Source organism: Filicampus tigris, chromosome 14, assembly GCF_054856515.1.
Source record: "Filicampus tigris isolate MCC_2025a chromosome 14, RoL_Ftig_1.0, whole genome shotgun sequence".
Lineage (NCBI taxonomy): Eukaryota > Metazoa > Chordata > Actinopteri > Syngnathiformes > Syngnathidae > Filicampus > Filicampus tigris.
Window position 1 is genome coordinate 8395907 of NC_141230.1, and position 26594 is coordinate 8422500.

The following is a 26594-nucleotide window of genomic DNA, read 5'->3' on the forward strand; positions in this document are numbered from 1 at the left end:
AGGTTGTGTGTGTCCGAAAAGGCAAGGGCGAGGGGGCGGGGCATCAACAGTGACGCTTTCCTTTTCCAGAATAGTCATGCTGCTGTTATAGTATGTTGTTTTGTCTTCACCATTACGATTTACTGCAAAAAGCAACTCATGACTGTTTGAATGCAAATTAATATCGTATCAGTCCACTGAAGTGAAGGCCTGCAAAAAGCAACTCATGACCGCTTGAAAGCAAATTAATATCGTATCAGTCCATTGAAGTGAAGGCAGGAAGACCCACAAAAAAAGCATCAAATGAAGGTGGCTCCACTGAAGGCTTGCCAACATATTTAGCAGAAGGACACCGAAAACGTTTGTGATTTTGAACCAACAACTCTTTTACATGCACTTTACTGGTCTGGAAAATATACAGGTACGGTACATTGTGTATGTTTTTCATCACCATAACGCCTGAAGGCGAACCTTGTGTGTGCAAGGAAAGCACGCATCTAATCACTGTTTCTTTGATCACTTTTCGACCCCTCGAAATTGTTTATTCAAAGCAGTAAGCAACATTTTGGTGTTATTGGAGACTTTGGTGACTTCCTCCAGATGTTCATCACTAAGCTTGCACGAAGCCACCTCTGACAAAGTTATATCCACCATTGTGATGTCACAACTGAGCAAAATTCCGACTTGATCGCTCAAAAATGCATTTTCAGAAGTAGGCAGATAACAAAAGATTGAAATTTGAATGTTGGTGCAGGCATTCCAGAGACCAACTATACAAACTATTGAAAAGTTGATTTTCACAATAGGCCGTCTTAAGGGATATAATTACTGGATAAAAGAAGCCATTTGCCACCCAAACACAGCAGGACAAACAAAGAATAGAACATACGTCGCACACTTTGCAGTCAAGCAGCTGTTGCAACAGCGGGCAAGCTTTAAAAGTTTGACGCACATGGTTGTCGTCTCTCTTCTTTCAGTCAGTAGAGTCACGCTGGTGTAAATAAATTTCAAAATAGAATCGATCTTGGTGGGGAAGTTGCATCTGTGGACGCTGTTCGATTACACACTCCGTGTTAAACCGAAGTGGTCCTGCCTGCCAGCTAACAGCTGATATTAGATCAGTTTTCATGCAAAGATTTGCCTCAGTTCACTGACATTGTGAAAAGATCAAGGATAAAGCTTGGCAAAAAAAAACTCTCAACCAATTTATTCAAACACGATAGTAACAGTTTTATGTTTAATGTCTGCATTAAAAAAATAATATACTGTATACAGTGCTTACTTAGACCCAGTGTAAGGTTTATGGCACAGCTGCTCTAAACTTACAGCATTTATGACTCCCAAAATATGCAATTTTTCCACAATGGTTAATACAACAGTGTATATAGGTCTCTTTAAATGAAAACACAATATTAATGCTAAGATATAATCATTGTTATTCATGAATTGTAAAATGTATATAAATGAAAACACAATATTAATGCTAAGATATAATCATTGTTATTCATGAATTGTAAAATGTATAATTTTACAAAACCATAACTGGAAGAAAAAAATAGTCTGCATTCCTGAACCAAAAACAACGGTTTTAGTTTGTTTGGTTTCTGGCTTCTCAGAGAAGCGTGGTGAGCTGGCTCAAATTTGGAATAAAAAGGTGAATTGAGTTTGAATTTCCTCATTCCTGTCTAAAATGGTTAAACGCATCACTGCCAATACGCATTCGCATAAGGCCATTTTTTGTTCCGTTTGCGCTTAAGCCATTTTTTCATGCAATTGGCTTGCGCACTTTCCAGCAACGCAGATTGTCCCATCCAGACTTCTGAAACACTCTCTCTAGAAGGCGTACCTCAAATTTCAAGGGTGGCCCTAATTCCTGGAGCATGGTATTTTCATGAGATGTGTGAATTCCAATCTCTAGAAATTCATTTGGAAAATATGTCACACTTTGACCGTGAAATACCTTGTGGATCCGGAATTCATACCAGTCGTAGCCAGTGACGTGTGCACTGTTCATCAAACAGGTTACTTTGAAGGAGCATGCGTTTTTTCATTCTGTTTTTAATAAATCCAATAAAAGTAATTTAATCAGAATACTGTTCTCATGACTGAACTAATGTTTGGGACCGGAGCATCAAAAGAAATGTGAGTGAATGTATCAGGGTTGCCCAGCAACCATGCTTGCATCGTGCCACACACGCAAGCGAGTCATGACCGGTTTAGATCAATTAGACAAAAAAATAAGATGTGAGAATTTTGTAAAATTTTGCTAGTCTGTGATTTGTCATCTGTCAACGGCCTGGGTACCTGTCCATCACCCCCCAAAAAAACACGTCAGAAAAACGGGCATCGGTCAGTGATGGACTGAGAGCTCCGTCGTGTCTTGACCCGATCTGACGGATGAAAATCCATTAACATCATTTTTAAAAGGTGTCCCGTCATTCGTCAATCAGCAAAATGGGCATTCGTCAGTGACTGACTGACGGAACGTGATTAGTTGTTAGCAACTCTGGTGTCATTTTCACTCAACAAGTGGCAAAATGGCCGCCCCCTGCAATGGACAAAAATGGGTGGATTTTACTGATTAACTCATATTCCACCACCACAATATAAACTGTGGGCCTTTGAGACTTTCCTGTGATAAAGGTCTATATAAATAAATTTGACTTGGCTTGAATTGTATTGACGAATGAAGTTTGACGTTATCGTTGTTGTGTCTTCGTTCCATGAGGGGTCAACCATGCGTTTTGCCACCCTATTGTTAATTTAAATTAATGATCCTCGGAGTTGCTTCGTTGCTGTTGTTGTTTACGACGCCACTTCACACAACAGGTGGTGCTGACTGGGTTGCCAGTGTGGTGTGAATGAAACAAAGCACTCTATTTTCCTTTATTTCCTTCCTTAAAAGGTAAACTGTGTTAAAATGCAGATTTCAAACTATAAACAAGATGACTTATCGAGTGACTTAGACACCAATCATAAATATTACTAAACATATTATTATTATTATTATTATTATTGTTATTGTTATTATTATTATTATTATTATTATTATTATTATTATTATTATTATTATGGACTAGTCAGCACGTCCGCCTCACACTTGAGAGGTTGTGGGTTTGAATCCGACCCCGGCCTTCCTGTCTGGAGTTTGCATGTTCTCCCCGTGCCTGCGTGGGTTTTCTCCGGGCACTCCGGGTTTTAACATACTGTTCTTGGCCAATAAAAATTATTCTGGTTGTGACATCTGGAGACAACGCACTTTGAGTGGTACAAAGAAACGTTTAGGAAAAAGAAATGCACTGGTAGGAATTTTCAATGGAAGAGTGCCGCTGCTGTCCCCTTGACATGTGTAAACCACAACGTGTGTGTGCGTGCGTTTGTGTGTGTGTGCTTGTGCAGCAGTAAACAAATACAAATGATACACGTTTAAATGACACATACAGTATTACTTTGCACATACAAAGGTTCAATTTAGTCACCATAGTTCACTGTGTTCCCGGTTTTGAGGCTTCAAGCCCAGATGTCTGGCGCTCATCTGTACTCAGCTTGCCCACTGCTATCTCTTTGGTCTTGAATCCATTTTCACACGGAGCCCGGTTTTGTTTCTCTTTCTCCAGGGCTTTCTCCATCTCAGTGTAGTAGTCGAGGGCCTTCCGCACTGGGTCAATGATGTGTTGCTGCAGGATTGAAATTTTTAAAAAGTAATGTCACAGATTCCCCAAGACCAATTGGTTGGTGCAACACTTGCAAAGTCATGTATTGTTAAAGTTGTATTACCTCCAGACAGGGAAACAGATTGGCCAATTCTATAAAGAGCGGCAAAAGCACAAATCTGATGAAGCCAGTCTGCGATGAGGGTTTGGTTATCTTGTCCCGGTCCATGAAAGGCGTGACAGGAAGACCTTCTAACTTCTCTACATCACTCTGCGGACAACACAGAATCAATGGAACGTTAATGGGTGATACATATAGCAAGATCAATTGAAAGTACACTTAAAGTTAAATTTATGCGTTTGTCTTTAATTCTATGCGTGGTCAAAAATGCTAGACAAGTTTGATGTATGGTCGCAGTATGAAGAACAAGTCAGGTACCTGGTTGTAGAACTCCTGTAAAAGACAATCCAGCCAGGGCTCCGCCACTTCCATGGGGCGTGCTTCATTGGAGATGTCACTCACTTTGATCAGAATCATCATAAGCTGCATGCACAGAGAACAAAGACAAGAGTCTAGACAGATAAAGTACTGTGCATCAGGGACGTGCGGTCAGGGAAGACAAGTGCTGGCCGTTCCCTGCATGTGAAAAGTTACCAACCAATGAAAACTAATGACTACATTGATGTTCAGTTTTAGTTCTATGGTTCGTGCTTTACATTGATTTTCTTTTCAATCAAATCATTATCAATGATTTCATCACTAAAATAGCTGATTTTGTATTTCCTGGTCATATGTCTGTGCAAGAAGTGAAGAGAGACATTGAACGTAGAGCAGCAGTTAGTAGTTACTTTGCGACAAGAAATATATATTTACACAACAAAGTTTTGAGCCAAAATGATTTAAAAAGCTGCTAAAGGTACCTTAAAGAAAAAAAGTCACCCCAAACATTTTTTTTCAAGAATATGTTCTATGCAAGCCCACAAGTTGAAACAAGGCATTCTGATAAATATTGCATTTGTGGAATAAGAATGAATCCACCCCTTTTTAGCCATCTCCGGGGGCGGCCATTTTTTCACTTCTGGACAAAAGTCGTGTGATAACCATCACCCTCACACCGTAGGACATTTACTGTGATGCCACATGTTTTTCTGGGTGGCAAAAGCCAGAGCATTCTCAAGCATTTTCAAACGGCACTACTAGTAAACAAGCCCTTCAATGTCATTAGATGGGAGTACATGGCTTGAATAAATAATTTTCTTTTTGCTGAATCGTACAGGAATTGTTATCTACCATCGTTGTTGAAATGTCAGTAAAGTGTCAGTCGAAAAGAAGATGTTACGTGACCCTAACCCTATCCCCAAACTGCCAAGAAGGGAGATCCAACACCGCCCATAATTCACACTTCAACAGGTTCAATAAAAATAGAATGGGTGAAAATTCACATTTAACATGATCACTGAGGAACTGACTAATTATGGAGATTCTAACCTTGGTCACAACTATCATTTCTAAATGTAGCTGACCATTGCGTTTTTTGTTTTTTTGTTTTTTTTTGTAGTGAATTATGGTCATGATTGATTTACAACCTGTTAGATGACCTATTTCCCTGTTATGTAACTACAAAGGCTATTATCGCTTGAGCTTTCTGTGTCTCAGATTAATGGCTAACGTGCTCTTTTTGATTGTGAAATGGATAGCATGCTGCAGTCAACAAAACCAAGCATTCACTCAAACTCATTTCAAACTTCACACATTTCACACTTGAACTTTAAACCCAATGATAGAAATTTGGTTACGAGTCTGTCCCTTTAGAAGTAGTTACTCCCCACCAACATTCTTACTATCTTCTCTTTAGAACAATTTATGGCATTCACTTACCTTATTCTCCTCACTAATTATTGAATTAATTAAAAAAATTGTTTTAAAGGAAAAATCCAAAATAAAATCAAATTTTGGAAGTACAGTACATCTGGTAGCACAACCCCTAATACAACAAGTCTTGGTCATTGTTTCAGGTCAGGTCAGCGGTAGTCACTCTCGTTCTGCCACCCGGAAGTATCCTGCCTGGATATTTCGCGCCAGGCCTTGTTAAAAAACATTCTGAATTGTTCAACGCGTGGGTTCTAATTTGATGAAAATCAGTCGTGATTCTGTAGAGTTCTTCTAACCGTACGCTTTGCTAGTTAAGCCTTACAAGCATGAACACAACTACTACAGCTTTATTGTGTAGTTTGGTTGTGAGCTGTGACATAACTAGACTCATCCATTTTCCTCCATTTTCAAGACAACCATTTTCAGAATTCAGATAGAGTTGATAACACAGTCTTTTTCAAAAACACTCACTTTGTTTTCAAATGGTTGCATTGAAGTTGCAAATACCATTTTATGCAATTTCAGTTAAAAGCTATGCTGTGTAAGTAGCTCATAAAACAATCTATTCTGGGACAGACACAGTAAGCAAAATTTGGAGGGAAAGAACAAACAAACAAACAAAAATAGTAAAAATCTGATTCCACAAAATTTGTAGAGGGACGTAGATAACAGAAATCACAGTACAATAAAGCGGCATATCCTACCACATCTCTGTGATCCTTGTTGTCAAAGTCAAACGAAGACAGAATGGACTTGAACTTGTTGAGGATCTCATTGTGTCTTGTCATGTCAGTGGCCAGAATGCATCTGCAGTTTCAAAATATTGTGCTCTTGTGTAATCAAGTCTGGACAGAGCAAGGTGATGTTCACACAAACAAAAGAATAACGGTCTCACTTAATAATGCCTTCTCTTATCCGTTTGTACTGGTCCAGAGACAGATTTCTGAAGATGTTGCTCTCTGTCTAGACACAATAAAATCCTTATTTGGCCATTGTTGCTTTACCACTCCCTCGATTTTACCTCCTGACAAACATGTTCCATTTCTACATGTTTCAAGGCTGTGTTGAAAATGTTGAAAAGTTGTACCTTCTCCAGTATATCAAAAGCGACAGCGCAGTGGTGGTTCTCCAAGGGAGAGATGTCATTGTAGCGAAGGGCAAGTTCCGTCCGAGCATTTATCTGGAATATGGATACATACAATTTGTTTTTTCAGTTGCAGGAGAAATGGATTGCAGAAAACGGATGTTAGTAAGTAAATATAATATGACATGTTGGACATGCTGGATGTGGCCCCTCGAGGACCAGGGATGGATACCCCTGTTGGCGTATCTGGTGAGCGTAGCTGATAACTGTCAACCAAGATAGCATTTAGCAGCCAAAGTAACACAACCGCTGGCCACCAAATTCACTAGCGAGATTCCATTCTTTTTTTTTTTTGTCGCAAGAGAAGGAGCCTGTGTAGTTCTCCCATGATAAAATGCATGCAAGACATGTGGGGTGATTTCGTGTTTGGTCTGAATGTAGCATTACATGGTAAGATGCAGAAACACGAACATACACAAATGTTTTACAGTCAGTAGTAATACAAGAAAAACATTGCTGTACCTGCACTGTGACAAGAGTCCTGTAATGCTAATGTCTTCTACATTGATGTTTTTGTTATAAATGCAATTTGCTGTTGTACCTGGTATGCATTATTGTAGCCAGTGTGGTCAAGATCATGGCAAACTGCAGAGGTCATCATGATCAGCAAGTCAATGCTATCCATCTTACTTCTCAGGTCAGTCAACCAGATTAAACCATACATCTGTTCAAGAGAGGACACATTTGTTTTACTTGTGTTTTATCAGCAAAAAATTTTTTTTATTGTTAATACTTAAGTTAATTCATTTGTTAGTGAGTTTGTATGGTGTTTTCAGTTAGCTTCCTCAGTGTTTCATTATCTAAATGTTTATTACATTTAAGCAGAGGTGACTGACTCGTTTACCTGTTGGTTGAGTAGAACCAGCAGGCAGTTGTGTGTGTGTGTGTGTGTGTCCCTCCCTCTCTCTCTCTCCCAGCCCTCCTTCTCTCCCCCCCCCTCTCTCTCTCTCTGCACGTGCGACACACTCACCATCTGGGTGACACAGAAGCAATGCTTGAAGTTGTGGAAAGGGATGTTGTTGTATCTGCGGTACACTTCAAACAGGAACTGTTGTAATACTTCAGGTTCAATATTGTAGGTAGTGATAAAATCGAAGTCTGTGTACATGACTTGCAGAAGGACCATGATCTCTGCATCCTCCCACTGCCTGCAGTCACACAAAAAGAGAGAAAATGATCTCAGGAGTGACAGTGAGTATGTCCCACTAATTCCACTTCAATGTGTCCTTTCAGCCATTACTTTGACAAAGTGGAGAAGAATACATAAAGTAGCACAATGGACATATGTATAAACATTTATACATGTATAAACTGACAGACTAATCAAGTATTCTGAATGAGAGTGATCAGTTGAACCTTGCTCACCACATTCATAATACAAAGGAACAAACCACAGTAAAAAAGCAATGTTTAGAATTGTGAAGAATGAAGAGATTTTTGTGTCATCATGCATTTTAGATTTCAGTGAAGGAGCCTTTGATTGCAGTATGCAAAATGGCATCGGCCATTGCAATTGATCACTCTGATTAGCTGTTAGCGAGCGAATCGGTGTGTGAGATAGAAGACTGAAGACTTTAAGATGGTACACAAAAGCAAAGCAACAACAAAGGAAATGACATGATCTAATAAATTCAGTTCATCAAAAACGTTGCATTTTACTTTGACTTGTTGCTTGATTTTGAGTGTGAGGCGCAGTACAGACAAACCGCCATTCTATCTCACATTCACACCTATGGACAATTTAAATAAGCTAACATGTATGTTTTGGGAATGTAGGACAAAGTCCTGTAGCACCTGGAGAAAATATATGCAGGCAAACTCCACATAGGATGGCTGGAACTGAATTTGTTAACATCAAATATCTGTATGAGTATTGTCTAATTTCAAAATAAAGTACTGTTGTTTACCAGGATCTAACATCCTACCCCCACTACCAGGATCTAACATCCTACCCCCACTGTGCAGAAACTCATCTCTATCCATATTGTGTATTTTTTTTGTTTTGCTTATAAAGGTTTTGGACAAATGAAACAACATGAGTGAATGCAGACTGCACCCACTTCAAACATGCTTTTGATTAAGCCACTCATGAGCCTTTTGATATGTGAGCCCTCTGCAAGCGTATTGATATTGAGATGAGTATGCTAACTAGAAAAGAAGAATGAGAAACCACATCTTTTTCAAAACCGCAGAGGGGCTTACAGACAGCGCATCCGGAAAGTATTCACATCACTTGCACTTCACCTTTTCCACATTTTGTTGTTACCACATCAAATGCTAGAGGCAACACCCCATATTAACAATGTGAAAAAAAAGGTTTTTTTTTAAAATAAAAAACTAAAACATCACATTAAATGAACCCACTGTAAGTATTCACTGCCTTTGCTTAATAGTTTGTTGATGCACTTTTGGCAGTAATTAAAACCAAAACGTTTTGAATATGACACCACAAGCTTGGCACATCTGTCTTCGTGCAGTTTCACCCATTCCGCTTTGCAGAACCTCTCAAGCTCCATCTGGTTGGATGGGGAGCGTCGGTGCACAGCCATTTTCAGATCTCTCAAGAGATATTCGATTGGATTTAAGTCTTGGCTCTGGCTGAGCCGCTCAAGGACTTTGTAGTCACAGAATTGTCCTGAAGGCACTCCTCCATTGTCTTGGCTGTGTGCATCAAGTCGTCGTCATTTTGGAAGGTAAACCTTCACCCCAGTCTGAGGTCCTGAGGACTCTGGAGCAGGTTTTCGATCAGGATGTCTATTTGTACACTACTGATTGCATCTTTCCCTCAATCCTGACATGATGCAACTGCCACGATGCTTCAATGTAGGAATAATAATAGTATTGGTCAGATGATGAGCGTTACCTAATTTCAAACTAGCCAAACATGACGCCTGGCAGTTACACAAAAGTAGAGTAAGTCTTTGTCTCGTCGGACCAGAGAATTTTCGTTCAAAGCCTTTCAGGTACCTTTTGAGCAAACTTCAGGTGGGCTGTCATATAAAGTGGCTTCCGACTGGCCACTCTACCATACAGGCTTAATTGGTGTGAGTGATGCAAAGATGGGTTGCCCTTCTGGAAATTTCTCCTCTCCCCAGAGAGGACTGCTGGATCTCTGAGAGAGTGACCATCGGGTTCTTGGACACCTCCCTGATAAAGGCCCTTCTCCTTCAAAGCAGCAAATATTATTCCATACACTTCCCCATATTTGTGCCTCAAGACAATCCTGTCTTGGAGATCTACAGACAATTCCTTGGACTTCATGCTCAGTTTGTACTCGCACACTAGACTAGTGGGACCTTACAAAGAAAGGTGTGTGCCTTTCCAACTCATGTCAAATCAACTCAATTTTCCACAGGTGGACTCCAATTAAGCCGTATGAACCTCTCAAGCATGATCAGTGGTAACGTGATGTCCCTGAGCTAAATTTTGAGCTTTGTGGCAAAGGCTGTGAATATTCCCAGTATGTGCGTGTGATTTATTATTTTATTTATGTTTAATAAAAAAGTAAATTAAAAAAAAGTAATTTAAAAAACGTTATTCCATTTGGGAATGAGGCTGTGACATGTTAACACGCTGTGCTCGAGGTGCCAAATCCAAACCCACCAGTTGTCAAATGTTGGCGTCTTCAAGTACTGCCTCACGTCCTCCGATACCTCCAGAGAGCTGTGAGGGTGACATAAGATAATAACGATTAGAAATGAAGACATTTTGTTTTTTGTAGAGAAAATATAGGTACTTTGTGTGAAGGATTTTTACATTGGCACATGCCTCATTTGAAGGAACTTTTCACGCACATGCTCACATTCCTCTTTTGTTTTATGCAAGGTTCTCTTGTGGTAGAATGGAGACGGCTTGTGTGCTCCCTCTGACAAGTCCTTAAATAATCCAAGCCAGCTAAGATGCTCCACACTCTAAAACAAAATTGTTCAAGATGAATGTTAGCTAGACAGTACGTGCTTCTTAAAGTACTGCGCCGAAAATAATAAACAAATCCTTCAGAATGGGAAACAAAAAATGTTGAAAACACAATTTCAAAGGTCACTTATTTAATGGTGTTGACAAGTTCAAGTGGGAATGTGGCATAAAGCCTACAGCATTTGTTTGCGTTTTTATTTCACATGTGTGTGAAGCCTCCAAATACTTGCCACGCACCTCCAGTTTCTCCCGGAATGAATCCACCTGTTTCTTCATCTCATAGATGACTGCTGGCGTAGTTCCTGCTTCATCGATGATTTTCTTTTCCAGGCCTTTGAGTCTGAGGTAACAACATAATTGCCTTTACACATTCAACTCCTTTGTACAATGACGTAATGTACTGGTACATTTAGTTTGCTGTAATAAACACAGATTCCATATATGCTTCATTCTCGGGTAGAGAACGCTGTAACTAAATTAAAACATTTTTCTTATTTTGAATTTTTTTGAGGTGTTATGCCTTTTCTCCATAGATGAGAGATCAAATCCCAGCGCGCCAGCAAGCTCCACACCTCATTTGGACAAAACAAAGAAAAAAAGATAATGTCAAATGTTTTGGGAGCAACCTAAACAGATACAGCTACCTTTTTTTTTTTGCCAAGGAAAAGATACCTAATGGCTCACTGTTGCAGCCAGAAGCCACCACTTCTAGTTTGTAGCAGGTGTTTGGCTTGTTAGGTTCCAGATTTGGTGAGATGTTGATGATGTTGCCTTTGGGATTGTAAAGCTTTAAGATGTCATGTGGACCGGCTTCAGCTGCGGATCGGAACAGATCTAGAAAGATTGTTTCAGTTTTTGCTGATTCTTAACATTCAATGCCCTTCCATTGTTGACTCAAGGCAGCTGAACTTTTCTTGGTTGTTGTCGAAATTTCACCTTTGATCAAAGTCAGTGACACCAGAGACATAATGGAACTGTGAACCGAGGATTTAGAACGGAAGTCTTATGGGTTCAAGTTGAAATAGCACCTTTGAGTTGAGTTGCCTTGATTCAACCTTTGCAGATAACATGACCTGGGTGACAGAGAATGTACACAGACATTCAATGTTGCTTTCCAACATTTCAAACACAAATGCTTATTTCTGCTTTAATTCCACACTGTAGGTACTCATCTGTTGTTTGCACACTGAGACTTTAAGCTTACACCGCACTTATGGAAGTTGCATAATAGGTGACAAGTTACATTCAAAATGTGGTGGTTATAGTGAAGGTCTTTTCATAAGTCATCCGGTTAGCCCCTTTTGACCTTCCACAGCAGGGGAAACAAAACACACGAATAATGGTTGTAGGTCAGGGAAGTGCACATGCCAACTGGAGAGCTGTCAGTGGCAGCTGCATTTTATTGGAAAGTCAGAAATCTTCCATTGCTCCTGTGCTTTTCTTTCCATGACCAAATCATTGTGAGGTCTGTGATGCCATACAAGCTGTGCACTTTTGGTCTCTCTTTGCTTTCAAATCAGAAGTTAAACATTGTGCATTTTTACCACTAAACCTAATCCTACCCGCAATAAAAATCCGGCCCTTCCATTCAGGAACTCCAAAATAATTAGGCTACTGGTGAATTTAGACAAACGCATAACAAAATGAAAATGGAAAATGCATTTTAAAAGGAATGTTACTTTAGCATTAGATTTTACCCTTCCCCAAGGAAGGCAGTAAATTATCTGCTCTTACCTTTGACATCCTGAGCAGGACAATTCACCGGGAACTCAGCTTGCTCTGGTCTCCCATTTACTGTAAAGTAAATAATTTTTGTTGCCATCTCATTTATTTAGAGCAGCTAATGTTGCTGTGTGATCTGACTCAAGCGTATGTTTCACCTCATTATCCTACTTTAAACAACACTCCACCTCCCTTTATTATTCTTCCAACCTCTTCTGTGCCCCGCCTTCTGTTCTCCATTGGACGGTGTTTCTTAATGACACAAAATTAAAGAAATCAAACACTACTCCATTTTTTAACCAGTGCTCAAGATTACCATAAAACAAACTCCCCAAATCATTTTTATGAACATTTTTATGAAGAGATACCAGAAACAAACATGAAAGAAAACTCCAAATGAAATGACTTTGAAACTGTGTGCCATGATATACATTCTATCAAACAACTCTTTTTATTCTTAGCATCTATGCATCTAATTTATGTTGCGCCAAATCATATTTCTTGTCACAGAGGGGTGGCATCTGACTTTGGGGAAAAAAGGCAGACTACAGCCTAGACAGGACACCAGTTAATTACAGGGCACAAAGAAAATCACAACAGCACATTTATGCTGACACAAACAAACGCACAGAGTGGTAACTGAACCCACACTGCCTGCACAGAAGTCAGAACAGTGAACCACAATCCTATTCATGATTTCTTCTTAACAAAGGTCAGTTAACTGCGACGAGATAATTATTACATCATTGCTGGTTACCATGACAGGCATATGGGGGTACATGATGACAACTGTAACAAATACACTATTTGTTGTTGGGTGACGTTTTCATAACTAACACATATGTTGAGTCCAATAAACACTCAAATGCAATGCTCATTGTTCCCATACAGTTCAAGCCAGTCCTTCTCAAATATTGGGGTGCATTGGAGCTCAAGTCAAACATAAAGTATTTGTTCTAAAAAAAAATAAAAAAAATAAAAAAATGCAGCTGCAGGGTTGCTGGATCAAAAAAAACCAACTAAATCAATCAAGAAAAATCATGGTACGAAGTGATGAAATTAAATAATTACATGGGGGTGACTCACCACCATAGGCAACGACATGTGACAGTACACTGATCAGAGAGAGAATAAAAACTGGGAACCAAATACAGAAAATACTACATTACAAGGTATAAATAATGATGACAAATCTTAATCATTACCTTTATTATTATGTATTGTTACATATTCTTAAACAATTATGACTATTATATTTTGGACCCTATCTAAAGTAGCTATGTACAAAAGCATCGTTGGCTCTCTGGTGTTATTTATTTTAGCTGGTGCAGCAAATGGAGCCTCCCTTCTCCCCCAAAAATATGCTGTAGTTTCACTCCATACCGACCAAAGGCGCTGCAAGTTCTTTCAGCTACACATCTTTGTAAACGTTTGACTCGTGATTCGTTGTCTTTTTGTCACCACGTGGTCAACCGGATGAGAAGCTCAACGTGGTTTCAGTAAAAGTAGAAGGTAGTTTTTCGTATTTTACAATTCATGCCACTCAATAATAACTAACCGACATGACTGAAAGTAAAGGAGAAACGAGTTCTAAGCCTGGAAAGCCGCTTCTGTCGTTGAATCCAGAGCTAGAAAACGAGTTCAAAAAGAAGGTAAAGGAGGTCAAGAAGTCCAACAAGGTGGGTTAAGTTGATGACAAACCGTACCTGTATAATCATAACGATATTTCAAAAGCATACTTGGACTGGGGAGGACTCAGTAATGAAAAAAAGTACGATCTGTGATCTAATATGTTTTCGTTTGTCTACGTTGAAATGTCCAGGTTTGGATTTAAAAAAAATAATCTAACGCTGTTGTACAGTACTATAAATGCACAGACTGGACCTAACCACTTTTGTTCTGTTTTACAGGGAAACCGTTTGACACCTGGGGTGATTTATGTTGGCCATTTGCCTCTTGGGCTCTTTGAGACACAGCTCAAAGCCTACTTCCAACAGTTTGGGGCAGTTTCACGGTTACGACTATCCAGGAGTAAAAAGGTCATTTCTAAACTCACTTGAACAGAATATTTTTAGACATGGGAGACAATTAAAGGGTTAATGGTGTAATACTCCTCCTCCTCCATTTAGCCTAGCTGATTTCAGTTAAAGTCCAAATAAAACATTTGGTTAGGTCAGAGGAGGTTGATCTTGAAATTTACATGCGTTTTCCTATACATTTGGCCTAGTCTGAAAATGATCCCAGATCATTTAACTGTGATCTAGGGTCAGATACCTAGGCCTAAATTATTTTGTTGTGCATCAAGCTTATCACTTGCTCATGAATTTGTACTGTGATAAAATACATGCACTAACAAAGTGACAAAAAGGTCACTTTATTGATCAAATTCTAATATGCCATTGTGCAACTGTTCTGTTTTCAGACAGGAGGAAGCAAAGGCTACGCGTTTGTGGAGTTTGATTGTGATGAAGTAGCAAAGATTGTAGCTGAGACCATGAACAATTACCTGATGGGAGAAAGACTCATTAAATGTGAGTATTGTGTGCATGTGCAAATTTCAACAATCAGCCTGTCACTTGGTACAGAGCAGTAGGTTAGTGATGTAGGGTGGAGTAAACTGAACTTGAGAAAGTAATGCATTGATGGATATTTGTTCTGTCCGACTGCATGTGAATGCTCTTCTTGACTCGTGCCCATCTCAACAAGAGACGTCAGTGTTTACACTCCCATTAGTGGCTAGTGGATCACGGATAATAGATGATCCGTTGTGCCACCAATTGAAACATGTCCTTGTGCTCGTGCGACCGGATGAAATTTTTCCCAGCGCACACACACTGTAAAGTTTGCCGCATTTGTGAGCATATTGGTCGCAGTGTCGAGCCCTGTATCGATTTAAATGTTTAAACAACTTTCTGTTTACTATCCCCTTTCACTGAATTTTTATGCATCTGAATTGTGAGCTATTGTACCAACAGGATCTTCTAATCTAAATGAGCATTCATTTAGTCGTTAAGTCATTCATTTGAAGTGTGTACAAAATCATTTTTTTTATAGATACAGTAGTTTACTTTTTATTCATTCCAATTTGTTGTTGTAAGCTTAGTGGTAACATGCACCAAATATTATTCTTAACCCACTGCTCATCTCATTTTATAGGCCATGTAGTTCCACCAGAAAAATTGCACGAGAAGCTGTTTGCTGGCTCCGAGAGGATCTTTAAAAAACCCTCTAAGCCAGCTGTAGTCCGCTACAACCAGAAGCGCACAAGTGAGCAAGTCGCCAAAATGACTAACAAGCTCCTGCACAAAGAGAGGAAGCTCCGCAAGAGGCTTGCAGCACAAGGCATTGACTATGACTTCCCAGGATTTGTAAGTGCTTCCTTACTGTGGTGGTCTGTCATTTATGAAATGGAAATAATACAACAACAACAAAAATAATACTTTGTTTTCCTGTTTTGATCCACTGTTTCTCTCTGCTTCACCATGTGGGTGCCAGAATGCGAGTACCGTATTTTTCCGACTATGTCCCTATGGAGTGTAGTCGCATTTTGCAGGGAAATTTCTCTCACAAAAAACAACAAAGAATACTACAGCTCAAACCTACACCCAAAATATACGTTCTCTAAGTGTGGATGTGTTTAGAACTCCCACTCGGCGCACAAACTGCTTCACTCTTTGTTTGGAAACTCAGAGTGTTGTTCATATGTGCTGTCTAGTCATTCTGAGTACCCCCCAAAAACAGTGCTGTACCCCACTGTCTCAGGCAGTGCAAGGAAAGGAAACAGGTCAAACAGGAGCTGCTGCTTGACAGCAGCTGCGTAATGTAGGCTGCGTTCGGAAATTAATGGTAGGGGAATGCGCTTTACCTCTCCAAACACACAAACTCTGAGTGGTTTTAGGGCATCAGAGCACTCAGTGTTGATGGCAGCAAAGAAGTTCTAGTTTCATTCGAAACTTGTAACTAAGGAAATGTTTTTCTTTTTAGCTTAAAATGGCTTACCTTATCTAAAATCCTGCGTCGCATTGAGGCCAAAGGTAGAAACCTGTTTGGTTATTGCTCCTTTTGTTTCTGTAAATCCTTGTTGAGGTGTAAGCAAGCCGCATGCTAAACTAGCAATATGTCATGCGTGCGTTGCCATGTCGACTAGACTACTACTTCTTGTTTTAATTTCTTCTCCTTGCTTTTGGCGGTTGACAAATACCTTTGGTGCATTACTGCCACCTTCTGGCTACTCGCAGTAATACACCAAAAGTTTTGCCAACCTCTAAAAAGAAAGTCAACAAGGTTAGGGAACGGTGATTTTTGGTGCCAGTAGGGCTGGGCAATATTGCCTGAAAATAAAATCTCAGATTTTTGTCACAAAAAAAAAACATTTCTAATTTTCTTCAGTTGTTATTTTTTTGTAAAAATGACAGAAAACTCCAAACAACTTTTGCTTGCTTTTGCTTTTTATTAAACACTTAACATAAGTAGCCATTTCCCTTTAGAATTAAGGTGCAAAATGTCTGCCTTAAATAAAATACTTCTGGCAAAAACTGTAACAACACATTGAATTAGATTTATAAAATGCAAATGTGGAACTTCTTTATAAACTTTAAACTTTTACAACTTTAAGAGAACAGTCTGACTTGTATCACTTAATATTACGATGGCGTATTAGTGTCACCCTACGAGAATAAAAAGATATTTAAAGTCATCATGATGAGACTTAAAGTCGTTATGGCAAGAATTAAACTCGTCATTATGACTTTAAATCTCGCCTTTTTTTTCTCGCTGGGTGTCACTCATAAGCCGTCGTCTAATATAAGATCACAAACATTTTTGCTGAGGACCTGAAGTCTGTGCTTGTGTGTGTGGAGGCATTTTCAACCTGTGTTTTTGTTTTCCAGTCTACCCATGTACCCCAGAAGAAGAAGTCTGATTCCTTGAATGAGTCTGCGTGTAGTGATGTAAGAGGCACAACAATATGTTCTGACAACTGTTTGGTGTGGCACAGACTGAAAATGACCCTAGATGTGTTTGTGGTCTGGGGTCAGATAACTGTGCCTAAAGTAATGTGGTGCATTAAGCTTTATTGTGTTTGTGTCATGGTGACAAATGTGCTAAAACCTAATGCGCCAACATGCAACTACCATGTTAAACTACTCAAAAGACAAATTTAAATGATTCAGCTAGTACCACAATGGTCTAAGTTCATCTCTTCCGCTTTAGGACACCACACCGATGTGCACCCCTTCTTTCCTGGAGAGAAGGAAGTCCATGGTCAGTAATGATGATGATGATGATGAGATTGTCATCAGGATGCCATCTGTAGACAAAGATGATGAGTGCTCCTCAGAGGAGGAGGAGGAGGAGGAAAAAGAAGAAGAAGAAGAAGAAGAAGAAGAGGAGGAGGTGGAGGATGGCGATGCTGAATGAAAAACCCTGCAGAGATGTTGAGGCGGCTATACAGAGGATGCGTAACCAGACTCAATCTTGTTTTCTTGTGGACTTATTGCTCTGGGTTTCAGAGCACAGGGACTTTTACGGTGGATGGTGTTCACTTGTGAGTTTCATTGAAATTGCATCACTCTTATCAAAAAAGATCCTTTCATAATTGTCATAAATTATGTTTGAAGAAACTGAGCTAGGTATGTCCGTTGATAAGATCATGGTGTATTTCACTGAAAGTGTAATTACATTTTTTTTTTCTTTGTGATAGAGTCAGTAGAGGTTGGATACATTTGAACGGTATAAAATGTGTTTCAAATAAATTGTATTGTACTCTTTAATCATGTGACACAAGACTCGGCTTCTGAAATATTTCTCAATTATCTGATGTCATTCAATAGATCAAGACGTGTATGATAAAGATTCCTTAGCCCCAGTGGATTTGTGATGTCTTGCGTGTCATACCTCCGGGACTAAGAAGACGTGTTTTTGTATTTCCTACATATTCATGCCAAATACCAGCCATGAGCCTCATCACACGTTCCTGGTGCCAATTATGCCGCATGATTGATTCTTTCAAAGTTATTCTCTTTCAACTCGTATGAGCAGCCAACGGTACGCTTCGAAATACAGTATGCTTGTAATACCGTCGTCCACCAGATGTCACTGTCGGATCTGCAGCGGTTCCGCTTGGCCATGCGACAGTTCTCCAAGTGCCAGCATCATCCCTCTACCTACTGCGCATGTGCGCGACGATCCCATTCTTGTGCTGCAGGCAGCATTCCGGGTGGAGAGTGAGAAAAAGACGCGATTTTTTAGGCCTTATACCGAAACAACACGAGAAGCTTATTTGCAGAGACCACCAACAGCCTTACAACATAATATGGTAGGTATTTGAATAGTTTATCCGCACTGCTTGCTCGATTTCTTGTCATATTTGCTTCTTTGTGCTGTCCCCTGTCCACTGACGTTTCATTGAAAGGGAGCGCTTATCGAGAAGACAAGCTTTAGTTTTAATTCCGCACGCACAGTCTGGATAAGATAAACTCGACAGCGGTTTCCTCCTGAAAGCGGTGTCTGTCAAGAATCGTTTGTTGAGATTTTGATGTAGATAGATCCCTTCTTTTGCGTCTAAAGCGGTGCGGCTGACAAGGTGTTTCTACTTGATTTGCTAGCACTGATGGTCTGTCTGCGAGCTAGCAAGAGCTCAGCTAACACTGCACAAAAGCACACAAGCTGGGTGGCAAACACAAATAATGTCAGACAGACTGCCAAATGCAAGGGCGCTTCAGGTATGAATGTCATACGATGATACACGCGTCGCGTAATTCTGTAATCCACACTTATTGCACTGCCTGTAGTTGACTTTTCCCCCTTTGTAATAATTAATAGGAATTGTTATAGATTAACACTTGGGTACAATATTGAGACTACGTTTACGTGTTCTAAACTCGTGGACAGTGGATACACTTCAACATGCAGTAAACACGTTTCTGTCATCTTATCGACACAAAGAAGTCAGCAAAGTGTGTTGTTTTGTAAACATGTGGCTGCAGTACAGTATTTGTGTCTAAAAAATAAAAAGTTATAAAAACCCACAGCTGAGAAGGACCCGCTAATCCTTTAATATTTGGAAAATATATGCATTGCTCTTACGTTTTGGCCGATTTATCAGTTTAAAGACAATACAAAGAAACGCATCTGATATGGAGCATTTCTTGTCACAAAATGTGTGTGTGAGTCAGACATACAGTATATATTAGTTTCTTTTTGAAAGCGGATACACCCCTGTGTCATATTCATCTGAAGTTGAGTGCAAAAGCCCTCACAGCTCTCTTGTGTTTCCATGGCAGTGGTCGGTCATGCATCTGATCATGTGGAGCTCTCCTTAGAAGAGGGACATGTTTGGATGGGATATAACTTATTCTGAGCCTTTATTTTCAATGATTGTTTTCTCTCATCTGTTTTCTGCTTTCCAGGGCAGATCCCACGGAAAGACATAGAGATGTGATCTGGCCTCCGTCCTTCTCCGTTTGCTGCTTTGCTTGCTGCTCCGCAAAACCGCAGTTTGAAAACACTGCAGAAGTGGTTTGGCTCAAAGTAAAACTCACGTAAGAGGCACTAGTAAACTTTCCCCAGCTGCTGCCCAGACACACATGGTGCATTGCTGCCATTCTCAAAGCCCGACTCCATCAGTCCCGAGGGCACAGCCACTAGCTTGCTGGTGTGCTTACAGTTGCCATAAAAAGAAGGACGGTCCTTTTGGATAATTGTTTTCTCAGTCACCAAACTACATCCAACTAGTAGCGTTTACTGGCCCTTACTGAGGCTTTGAGCTCTCGGGATCTCTGGGAATCATCCATCTGTTAGCTGGGAAGACTGACAAAGGCAGAGAAGGTGATTCTTCAAGGCCAGGTTGATGGAGTCCACCATGGAGAGCTGCCTAGCCCAGGTCCTGCAGAAAGATGTGGGCCGTCGTCTTCAGGTGGGACAAGAGATCATCGACTATATCTTGGATAAAGAGAAGTCTCATGACCTTGAACAAGATCAGACTGCTCTTGATAAGATGGTTGATGGCATTGCCAGCTCCTGGGTCAATTCCAGCAACTTCAAGGTAACCTTCATTGATGGGGCTGGGATCTCTGGTTTGGGCTCCCTCAGGCTGGATTTAGACTGCATGGTACAAGTAACAATGTAAAATTATTATTTTGTTGTTTCTACAGTGGCATAATTCAGATATTTATCATAGCATCGTAAAGAGAGCGGGGAAAAAACACAGAATTGGATTCCCTATTAGATCAGATGCAGGCCTCTTCCAAATGTTGATTAAAAACACAATATGTTACATCAATACAAGTTTTACTGTGGCGTATACACACCTGAGTCTGCTCAAACAACACATTAAAAATCACCAGCTGTAAATCTAAACTACACGGAAGCATAGACCAGGGGTCACCAACATAGTGCCCGTGGGCACCAGATTGCCCCCAAGGAACTCATGGATAGCCTGCAGGCCGGTTCTAAGCTTACATTTTTTGTGTATTAGTAAGCTAAAAAATAAAAATAACAGGGACATTTTCATGTAACTTTTTTGGGGGGGTGCTGTTGTTTTTCACATCACAGTTTTGTCAGTGTAAATTTGGAAATGACAAAAGTGAAATAACACAAAAACAAAACTCATATATTCATAGGTCACTATTATAGTATGTGCATCCAAACCATAGCATTTGTGGAAATACAGCAAGCTGTGGAACAACAATGAGGAGATGATTTAGCCCCAAATAATTTGATCAAATTTAATTTTTCACAATTATCACTTTAATTGTATTATATATTGTTATATATTGTATTTTTATTGTAACCATTTCAAGTAGAAAATTTAGAGGTGCATACTAAGTCGACTTGTGAAGTAAATATTCACTCCACTCATTTTCACTATATTACTGATAAATAGGCTGAAGTGTGGCATAAAGGTATGTCAGCAACAAAAATATTCCAGAATAGTATTTTTTTTTTAACTAATCAAATTTACTGGCCATACAGGTGCAAGTAGAGGAAAAATGTACCTGCAGTGTCTTTAATTTTATGAGCAAAATTCCACCATTTAGGGGCAGTCTGGAGCCCTGCATTTATGTTTCATGTTGCATCATCGCACTGAAAAAAGAATTGTAGTTGTGAGTCAAAAATTATTTTTGTTTTTTCTTTATAAAGTGAGTGCAACAAAGTCATTTATTTTCCCAACTGTATCAGTGCTTTGTTTCTTTGGACAATACAATATTTTACACTGGTAATAATTCTAAGTTGCTAAATACCTACAACACAGGGTGTCTTGTTCTTCTATTCTGAGTCCATCTAAAAAGAAAAAGAAAAAAAAAAAAGAACATCTAACTGACTGCAGCATGTGTCTCACTGGGAATAGTTTCAAAACATAAGTATAAGCGTGGCTTGTAAACTCTATATCTATACATGCTTTATATACGAAAACAAACGAAAACCTTTATACTGTATACATAACATGTACTGATAATCTTATTAATGAACTACACTTGTATAACAAATTCACATATTGTAATTAAACATGTATATATTCATATTTATACCTGATTTATATATTTTTGAACCTCCTTTTGAGCAGGAGGTTCATTTGCTATATGTTAGTTCTCATCTTTTCAACTCATCTCATCTCATTTTTGAAAGTAACTTATGCCCCTTAAGTTACAACAGCAACACTCTAATTTTGACCAGATTCTGAATACTGTGGCAAAGTTGGTTATGTCTTGTTACATTATGTGTGCTGTTTCAACGAAAGCCTGGTTCACACGGCAGGATGTTTAATTTGACAAATAATGGATTGGATCTCTCTCTCTCTCTCCCTCTATCTATCTATCTATCTATCTTATCTATCTTATCCATCTTATCCATCTTATCCATCATCAATATATATATATACAGTACATACACCCTCTGTTTTGGTTTGTTACTTTGTCACTTATGGACTGTTAGTTTTGCTTTTTATTATACCAAAGTGCCTTGTTTTCCTTTTTTGTTTTGCTAATGAAATATTTTTTGCATGCTCACCTGGTTGGCCTCCCTGCTTCCCTCTACAGTGGGCACGGAAAATATTCAGACCCCTTGAAATTTTTCACTATGTGTCTTGCAGCAATTTGCCAAAATCAAAAAAGATCATTTTATTTCTCAATGTACATTCAGCACCCCATCTTGACAGGAAAAACAGAAATGTAGAAATGTTTGCAAATTTATGAAAAGAGAAAAACTGAAATCTCATGCTGGCCATTTTTTCTGATCCTCATTGAGAAGGTTCTGCTCCTTTATTGGAGTCCAGCTGTGTTTAATTAAACTGATTGGACTTGATTAGGAAAGGTCAATATAAGACCTGACAGCTCACAGTGCATGTCAGAGAAAATAAGAATTCTGAGGTCGAAGGAACTGTCCAAGGTGGTCAGTGAAAGAATTGTGGCAAGGCACAGATCTGGTCAAGGTTACAAATGAATTTCTGCAGCACTCAAGGTTCCTAAGAGCACAGTGGCCTCTATAATCCGCAAATGGAAGAAGTTTGGAATGACCACAACTCTTCCTCGACCTGGCCGTCCTGCCAAACTGAGCAATCGTGGGTGAAGAGCCTAGGTGAGAGTTGCAGCAGGGAGATGGGAGAAAGTTCCACAAAGTCACCGCAGCCCTCCACCGGTCGGGCTTTATGGCAGAGTGGCCCGATGTAAGCTTCTCCTCAGTGCAAGACACATGAAAGCCCGCATAGAGTTTGCCAAAAAAGCACATGAACAAGCCAAGTACAGAGATATCCTGGAGGATTCTTTCAGAGTGCTCAGGACCGCCCACCTGGCCAAAGGTTCACCTTTCAACAGGACAATGACCCAATGCACACATCTTAAATAACAAAGGAGTGGCTTCAGAACAACTCTGTGACCGTTCTTGACTTGCCCAGCCAGAGCCCTGACCTAAACCCGATTTTTGGAGGGACCTGAAAATGGCTGTCCACCATCGTTCACCATTCAACCTGACAGAACTGGAGAGGATCTGTAGGGAAGAATGGCAGGGGATTCCCGAATCTAGGTGTGAAAAACATGTTGCATCATTCCCAAGAAGACTCATGGCTGTGCTAGCTCAAAAGGCTGCGTCTACTCAATACTGAGCACAGGGTCTGAATACTTATGACCATATGATGTTTCTTTTTTTTGTTTTTGTTTGTTTTTTCACATTTCTGTTTTTTTCTGTCAAGCTGGGGTGCTGAGTGTACATTAATGAGAAATAAAATGAACTTTTTTGATTTGGGCAAATGGCTGCAATGACACAGAAAGTGAAAAATTTCAAGGGGTCTGAATACTAATCCGTACGCACTGTACTTAGGTCCTCATCCATAGTCCAACCCAACCCTGACAAGGTGTCTCCATTGTCATATTTTTCACTTCATAATGCGCCACACATTTTCTATGGGTATGTATGAATAGATTTCAATTTAGTCTGTAAGACAGCAGTCCTGTGAGAATCATGTGTGGGGTGCCGCTGCTGCAGTACGAGCGTATTTCTCGTACTCCCAAAATCATCACTTTTCAGTAAACCAAAAATGGTATGTTTGTTCAACCATTAACATTGCATTGTCAAGGAGATCAAGCCATTTCCAATATTTCAGATTGATTGAAAAACTACACACGTGTGGACTGACCAACAGTATAGATTTGTGGAAAAAATGTGTTTCGGCTCGAATCCAGCAGTTTGTTTGTACAACAACACTGGAACCAGCTTGGCAACAAGGCCACACCGTGATAGAAACGAAACCGCATGAGTATGTGAAGCAGCCTGAGGACTGAATCCTGTGACAGTGTAGTTCTGAGCTGCTTAGGTTTAGAAGGCTGAGAATCTGCTTATGTTTGAAAAGCCTGTTAAAGCACCCAGCTCCTGGGGGAAAGCCAAGTTTGTTCATCCACTCTTCTACCTCACTTTTCATCTGATTTTACATCTGATACCAGAGGTGGGAGGAAATCACATATCGTGCGAGTCGCAAGAAAGTCATTGAATGTGCAAGTCTCAAGTCAAAACCTTCAAGTCTTGAGCAAGTCCCAAGTTACTGTGGGGGAAAAAAATCAAGCAAATTAAATCAGATGTATAATCTCCTGAAAGAATGTAGATATATTGTCTACTTAAAAATGTATCTGGATCCAGATGATTTTATTTTGTGCAGCCACTTAATGAAATAAAGTTGACTAAATTCAACAAAAAAGTTTTCAGTGTAGCCAGGATTCTTGCAGTTAAATTCTGAACATGACGAAGTATTCTCGTGGCACAGTAGAGAGAAAAGAATATGACAATAATCCATTTTAGAAGACACGAGCATGCAGAACAATATTAGCATTCCAAAAAGATAAAGCAGGGCAGATTTTAGCTATATTATGCAGATGAAAAGGTGCTGTCTTTGTGAGTTCCGGGATATAAGGCTGAAAAGTCAGAGTTAGATCAAAAGTAACTCATCGTTTAAAAAAAAAAAAAAAAAAAAAATTTATGAGTGCTCGCAGCAATCCTGCATCTATCAATATTAAGAGATAGGTCCTCAGACAGCTGTTTGTAATTTGAAGGTCTAATCACTACCAAGTCTGTTTTGGTTGCATTTAACATGAGAAAATTATGACACATCCAACTATTAATGTTGCATACACATGCCTCTTGATTCCGGATTTGGGAGGAGCCATTTGGCTGCAGAGGTATGTAAAGATGTGACTCATTAACATAATGGTAATTAAAATCATATTCAGAAATAATCAGACCCAAACGGAGTATGTAAATACAAAATAATGGGGGGCCAAGGACCGATCCCTGTGGCACACCCAAGGTGATGGTGGTTATTTAGACAAATGATTATTAGAATCAACACGCTAGGTTAAGTTCGATTAAAATGGAACTAGGAGAGTGAACCCCAAGTGAACCCATGAACCCCAACGCAATGTTGTAACCGGTCTAAAAGCAGACTGTAATCCACCGTATCAAAAGCCGCACTTAAATTAAGAAGTAGGAGCAGAGAAATTAATCCAGAGTGAGCAATGAGTGACAATTATTGTATGCTTTCAGTTTCACTGTTTCAACAAGCTTTCCAATGATGATGAACCTTTTAATGCGAACTTTATGAAAATAGGATAAAGGTTGAAAAAGTTAGTCCCTCACAACTGTTGTTCTTGTTTTTAACCTCTGCACATTGGCTGAGATCTTTCAAACGGATGCCCATTTTGGGGGGGAAATGGTCGTGGTTTATGCAAATGAGGGTGCCGCCGACACACGCTGTTATTTAGGATGAATTCTGATTCATCAACATACGCACAGTTGAGCGAAGAAAATGGGCACGTGTCCTGAATCCAATGGTGATTTTGCGTATAAACTCAATTTGTGCGCAGATTATGAACGTTCTGATGCATTTATTAGTAAATAGGCCCACTGTTCTTTTGTTGCTTTGTTTCCTCTTTTTTCTATCAGAAGCTTTGTGGCTTGTCAGCATGGCAATTTTTTTGGAAATGATTTATTTTCAACAGTGTTGTCCTCCTTGGTCGTCTTGTACAAAGTCCACTTATTTATTAGAGAATAGGCAATTCCAAAATCAATCAAAAACGTCATTGGTGATCCTTCACAAAAACAACAAAGATCTGTATCTTTTTCAATCGACTATTAATTAAATATGTTGCAGTTAAAGTCCGCAAGATAGAGACTCGTTCAGCAATACTTGCCGTCGCACAATAATGTTAAATGGGAAAAGTTGAGTTGAATTCATTTGAAACAGTGCTATCCTTTCTTAATCCAACACAGGTGAAGGAAAGGTAGCGTAAAGGTTAGATTTGACTTTCCCAAGAGGCCCAGCGGAAACTGTGTTGAGATTATCTGAGCACCCCACACACAATACGACCAAAACTGTTAAATGCCTGATTTTTTTTCTAACCTATGTGTGTGGGGTCTGCTGCCAATGATAAAAAAAATATTTTACTAAGATTCGAAACACCCTTATGTGTATACCTGCCCTTAATATAAAATGATTGTGTCTCAGTTTGAGCTTGTTTTAAACATACCGTACAATGAAAGTTAAAATTGATTAGTGAAGAATCAGTCAACACAGGTTGAGTGTTTCCCCAGACCACTGTACACATGACTCTAGCAAGGTGCCATGATACAATCAAGTTCTTAAGCAGTTAAATTCTTTCTATCCCACAATGAGTACACTCAGTCATGTTTTCTTGTGAGATGTTCTTGGCACGCTAATTTACAGACTAATTGTATCATTAACTAGCTTCAGATTAATGTTATGTTTTTGAGAGGTTTTTTTTTATGTTACATGCACAACATTTAGCTACAACTCTCCCGAAATATT

The 26594-nt window shown here is 39.5% G+C and overlaps 3 protein-coding genes and 2 non-coding genes across 27 annotated transcripts in view; 4 read left to right on the forward strand and 1 right to left on the reverse strand.

Moving 5' to 3' along the window:
* Nucleotides 1-3400: 3400 nt before the first annotated feature.
* On the reverse strand, nt 3401-12464 carry LOC147136205 (high affinity cGMP-specific 3',5'-cyclic phosphodiesterase 9A). 4 transcript variants are annotated; one of them, XM_086052128.1, is made up of 14 exons: nt 12299-12464; nt 11237-11398; nt 11085-11136; nt 10802-10904; nt 10418-10560; nt 10253-10312; nt 7620-7797; nt 7191-7313; nt 6593-6685; nt 6401-6468; nt 6210-6312; nt 4072-4176; nt 3757-3903; nt 3401-3656 (listed from the first exon to the last, which is right to left on the reverse strand). In XM_086052128.1, exons 1-14 carry the CDS (start codon nt 12384-12386, stop codon nt 3465-3467), a joined length of 1617 nt encoding a protein of 538 aa, XP_085908254.1. In that variant the 5' UTR covers nt 12387-12464; the 3' UTR covers nt 3401-3464. The 4 variants fall into 4 exon arrangements, with proteins under 4 accessions (XP_085908254.1, XP_085908253.1, XP_085908256.1 ...); XM_086052127.1 differs by having other exon boundaries at nt 10406-10560; XM_086052130.1 differs by lacking the exon at nt 11085-11136 and having other exon boundaries at nt 11209-11398.
* A 1256-nt stretch (nt 12465-13720) lies between these two features.
* nifk (nucleolar protein interacting with the FHA domain of MKI67) lies at nt 13721-18057 on the forward strand. Its single transcript, XM_086052133.1, has 6 exons — nt 13721-13965; nt 14197-14325; nt 14709-14817; nt 15443-15654; nt 17176-17235; nt 17498-18057. The coding sequence occupies exons 1-6, from the start codon at nt 13849-13851 to the stop codon at nt 17702-17704; spliced, it is 834 nt and encodes a 277-aa protein (XP_085908259.1). The 5' UTR covers nt 13721-13848; the 3' UTR covers nt 17705-18057.
* LOC147136207 (small nucleolar RNA ACA64) lies at nt 14510-14644 on the forward strand. Its single transcript, XR_015089749.1, has one exon. It is a non-coding gene; the product is annotated as a small nucleolar RNA ACA64 (small nucleolar RNA).
* Nucleotides 17279-17412, forward strand: LOC147136208 (small nucleolar RNA ACA64). The gene has a single exon (XR_015089747.1). It is a non-coding gene; the product is annotated as a small nucleolar RNA ACA64 (small nucleolar RNA).
* A 398-nt stretch (nt 18058-18455) lies between the features above and the next one.
* Nucleotides 18456-26594, forward strand: part of clasp1a (cytoplasmic linker associated protein 1a) — a 53438-nt gene continuing 45299 nt past the window's right edge. For all 20 annotated transcript variants that reach the window (XM_086051389.1, XM_086051368.1, XM_086051372.1 and 17 more), the window contains exons 1-2: nt 18456-18602; nt 19696-20330. In XM_086051389.1, coding sequence (XP_085907515.1) covers nt 20136-20330 — 195 coding nt within the window. In that variant the 5' untranslated portion in view covers nt 18456-18602; nt 19696-20135. The remainder of the gene's footprint in view (nt 18603-19695; nt 20331-26594) is intronic.

Bases quoted from the DNA above. Each gene is read 5' to 3' on its own strand.
- LOC147136205 (XM_086052127.1), bottom strand. From the start codon at position 12,386: ATGGCAACAAAAATTATTTACTTTACAGTAAATGGGAGACCAGAGCAA. The intron at 11,137-11,236 runs GTATCTTTTCCT...TGTCCAAATGAG, and splicing joins CTGCAACAGTGAGCCATTAG to GTGTGGAGCTTGCTGGCGCG. The intron at 10,561-10,801 runs GTGCGTGGCAAG...ATTTTGTTTTAG, and splicing joins CATTCCGGGAGAAACTGGAG to AGTGTGGAGCATCTTAGCTG.
- nifk (XM_086052133.1), top strand. From the start codon at position 13,849: ATGACTGAAAGTAAAGGAGAAACGAGTTCTAAGCCTGGAAAGCCGCTT. The intron at 13,966-14,196 runs GTGGGTTAAGTT...TCTGTTTTACAG, and splicing joins AGGTCAAGAAGTCCAACAAG to GGAAACCGTTTGACACCTGG. The intron at 15,655-17,175 runs GTAAGTGCTTCC...TTTGTTTTCCAG, and splicing joins ACTATGACTTCCCAGGATTT to TCTACCCATGTACCCCAGAA.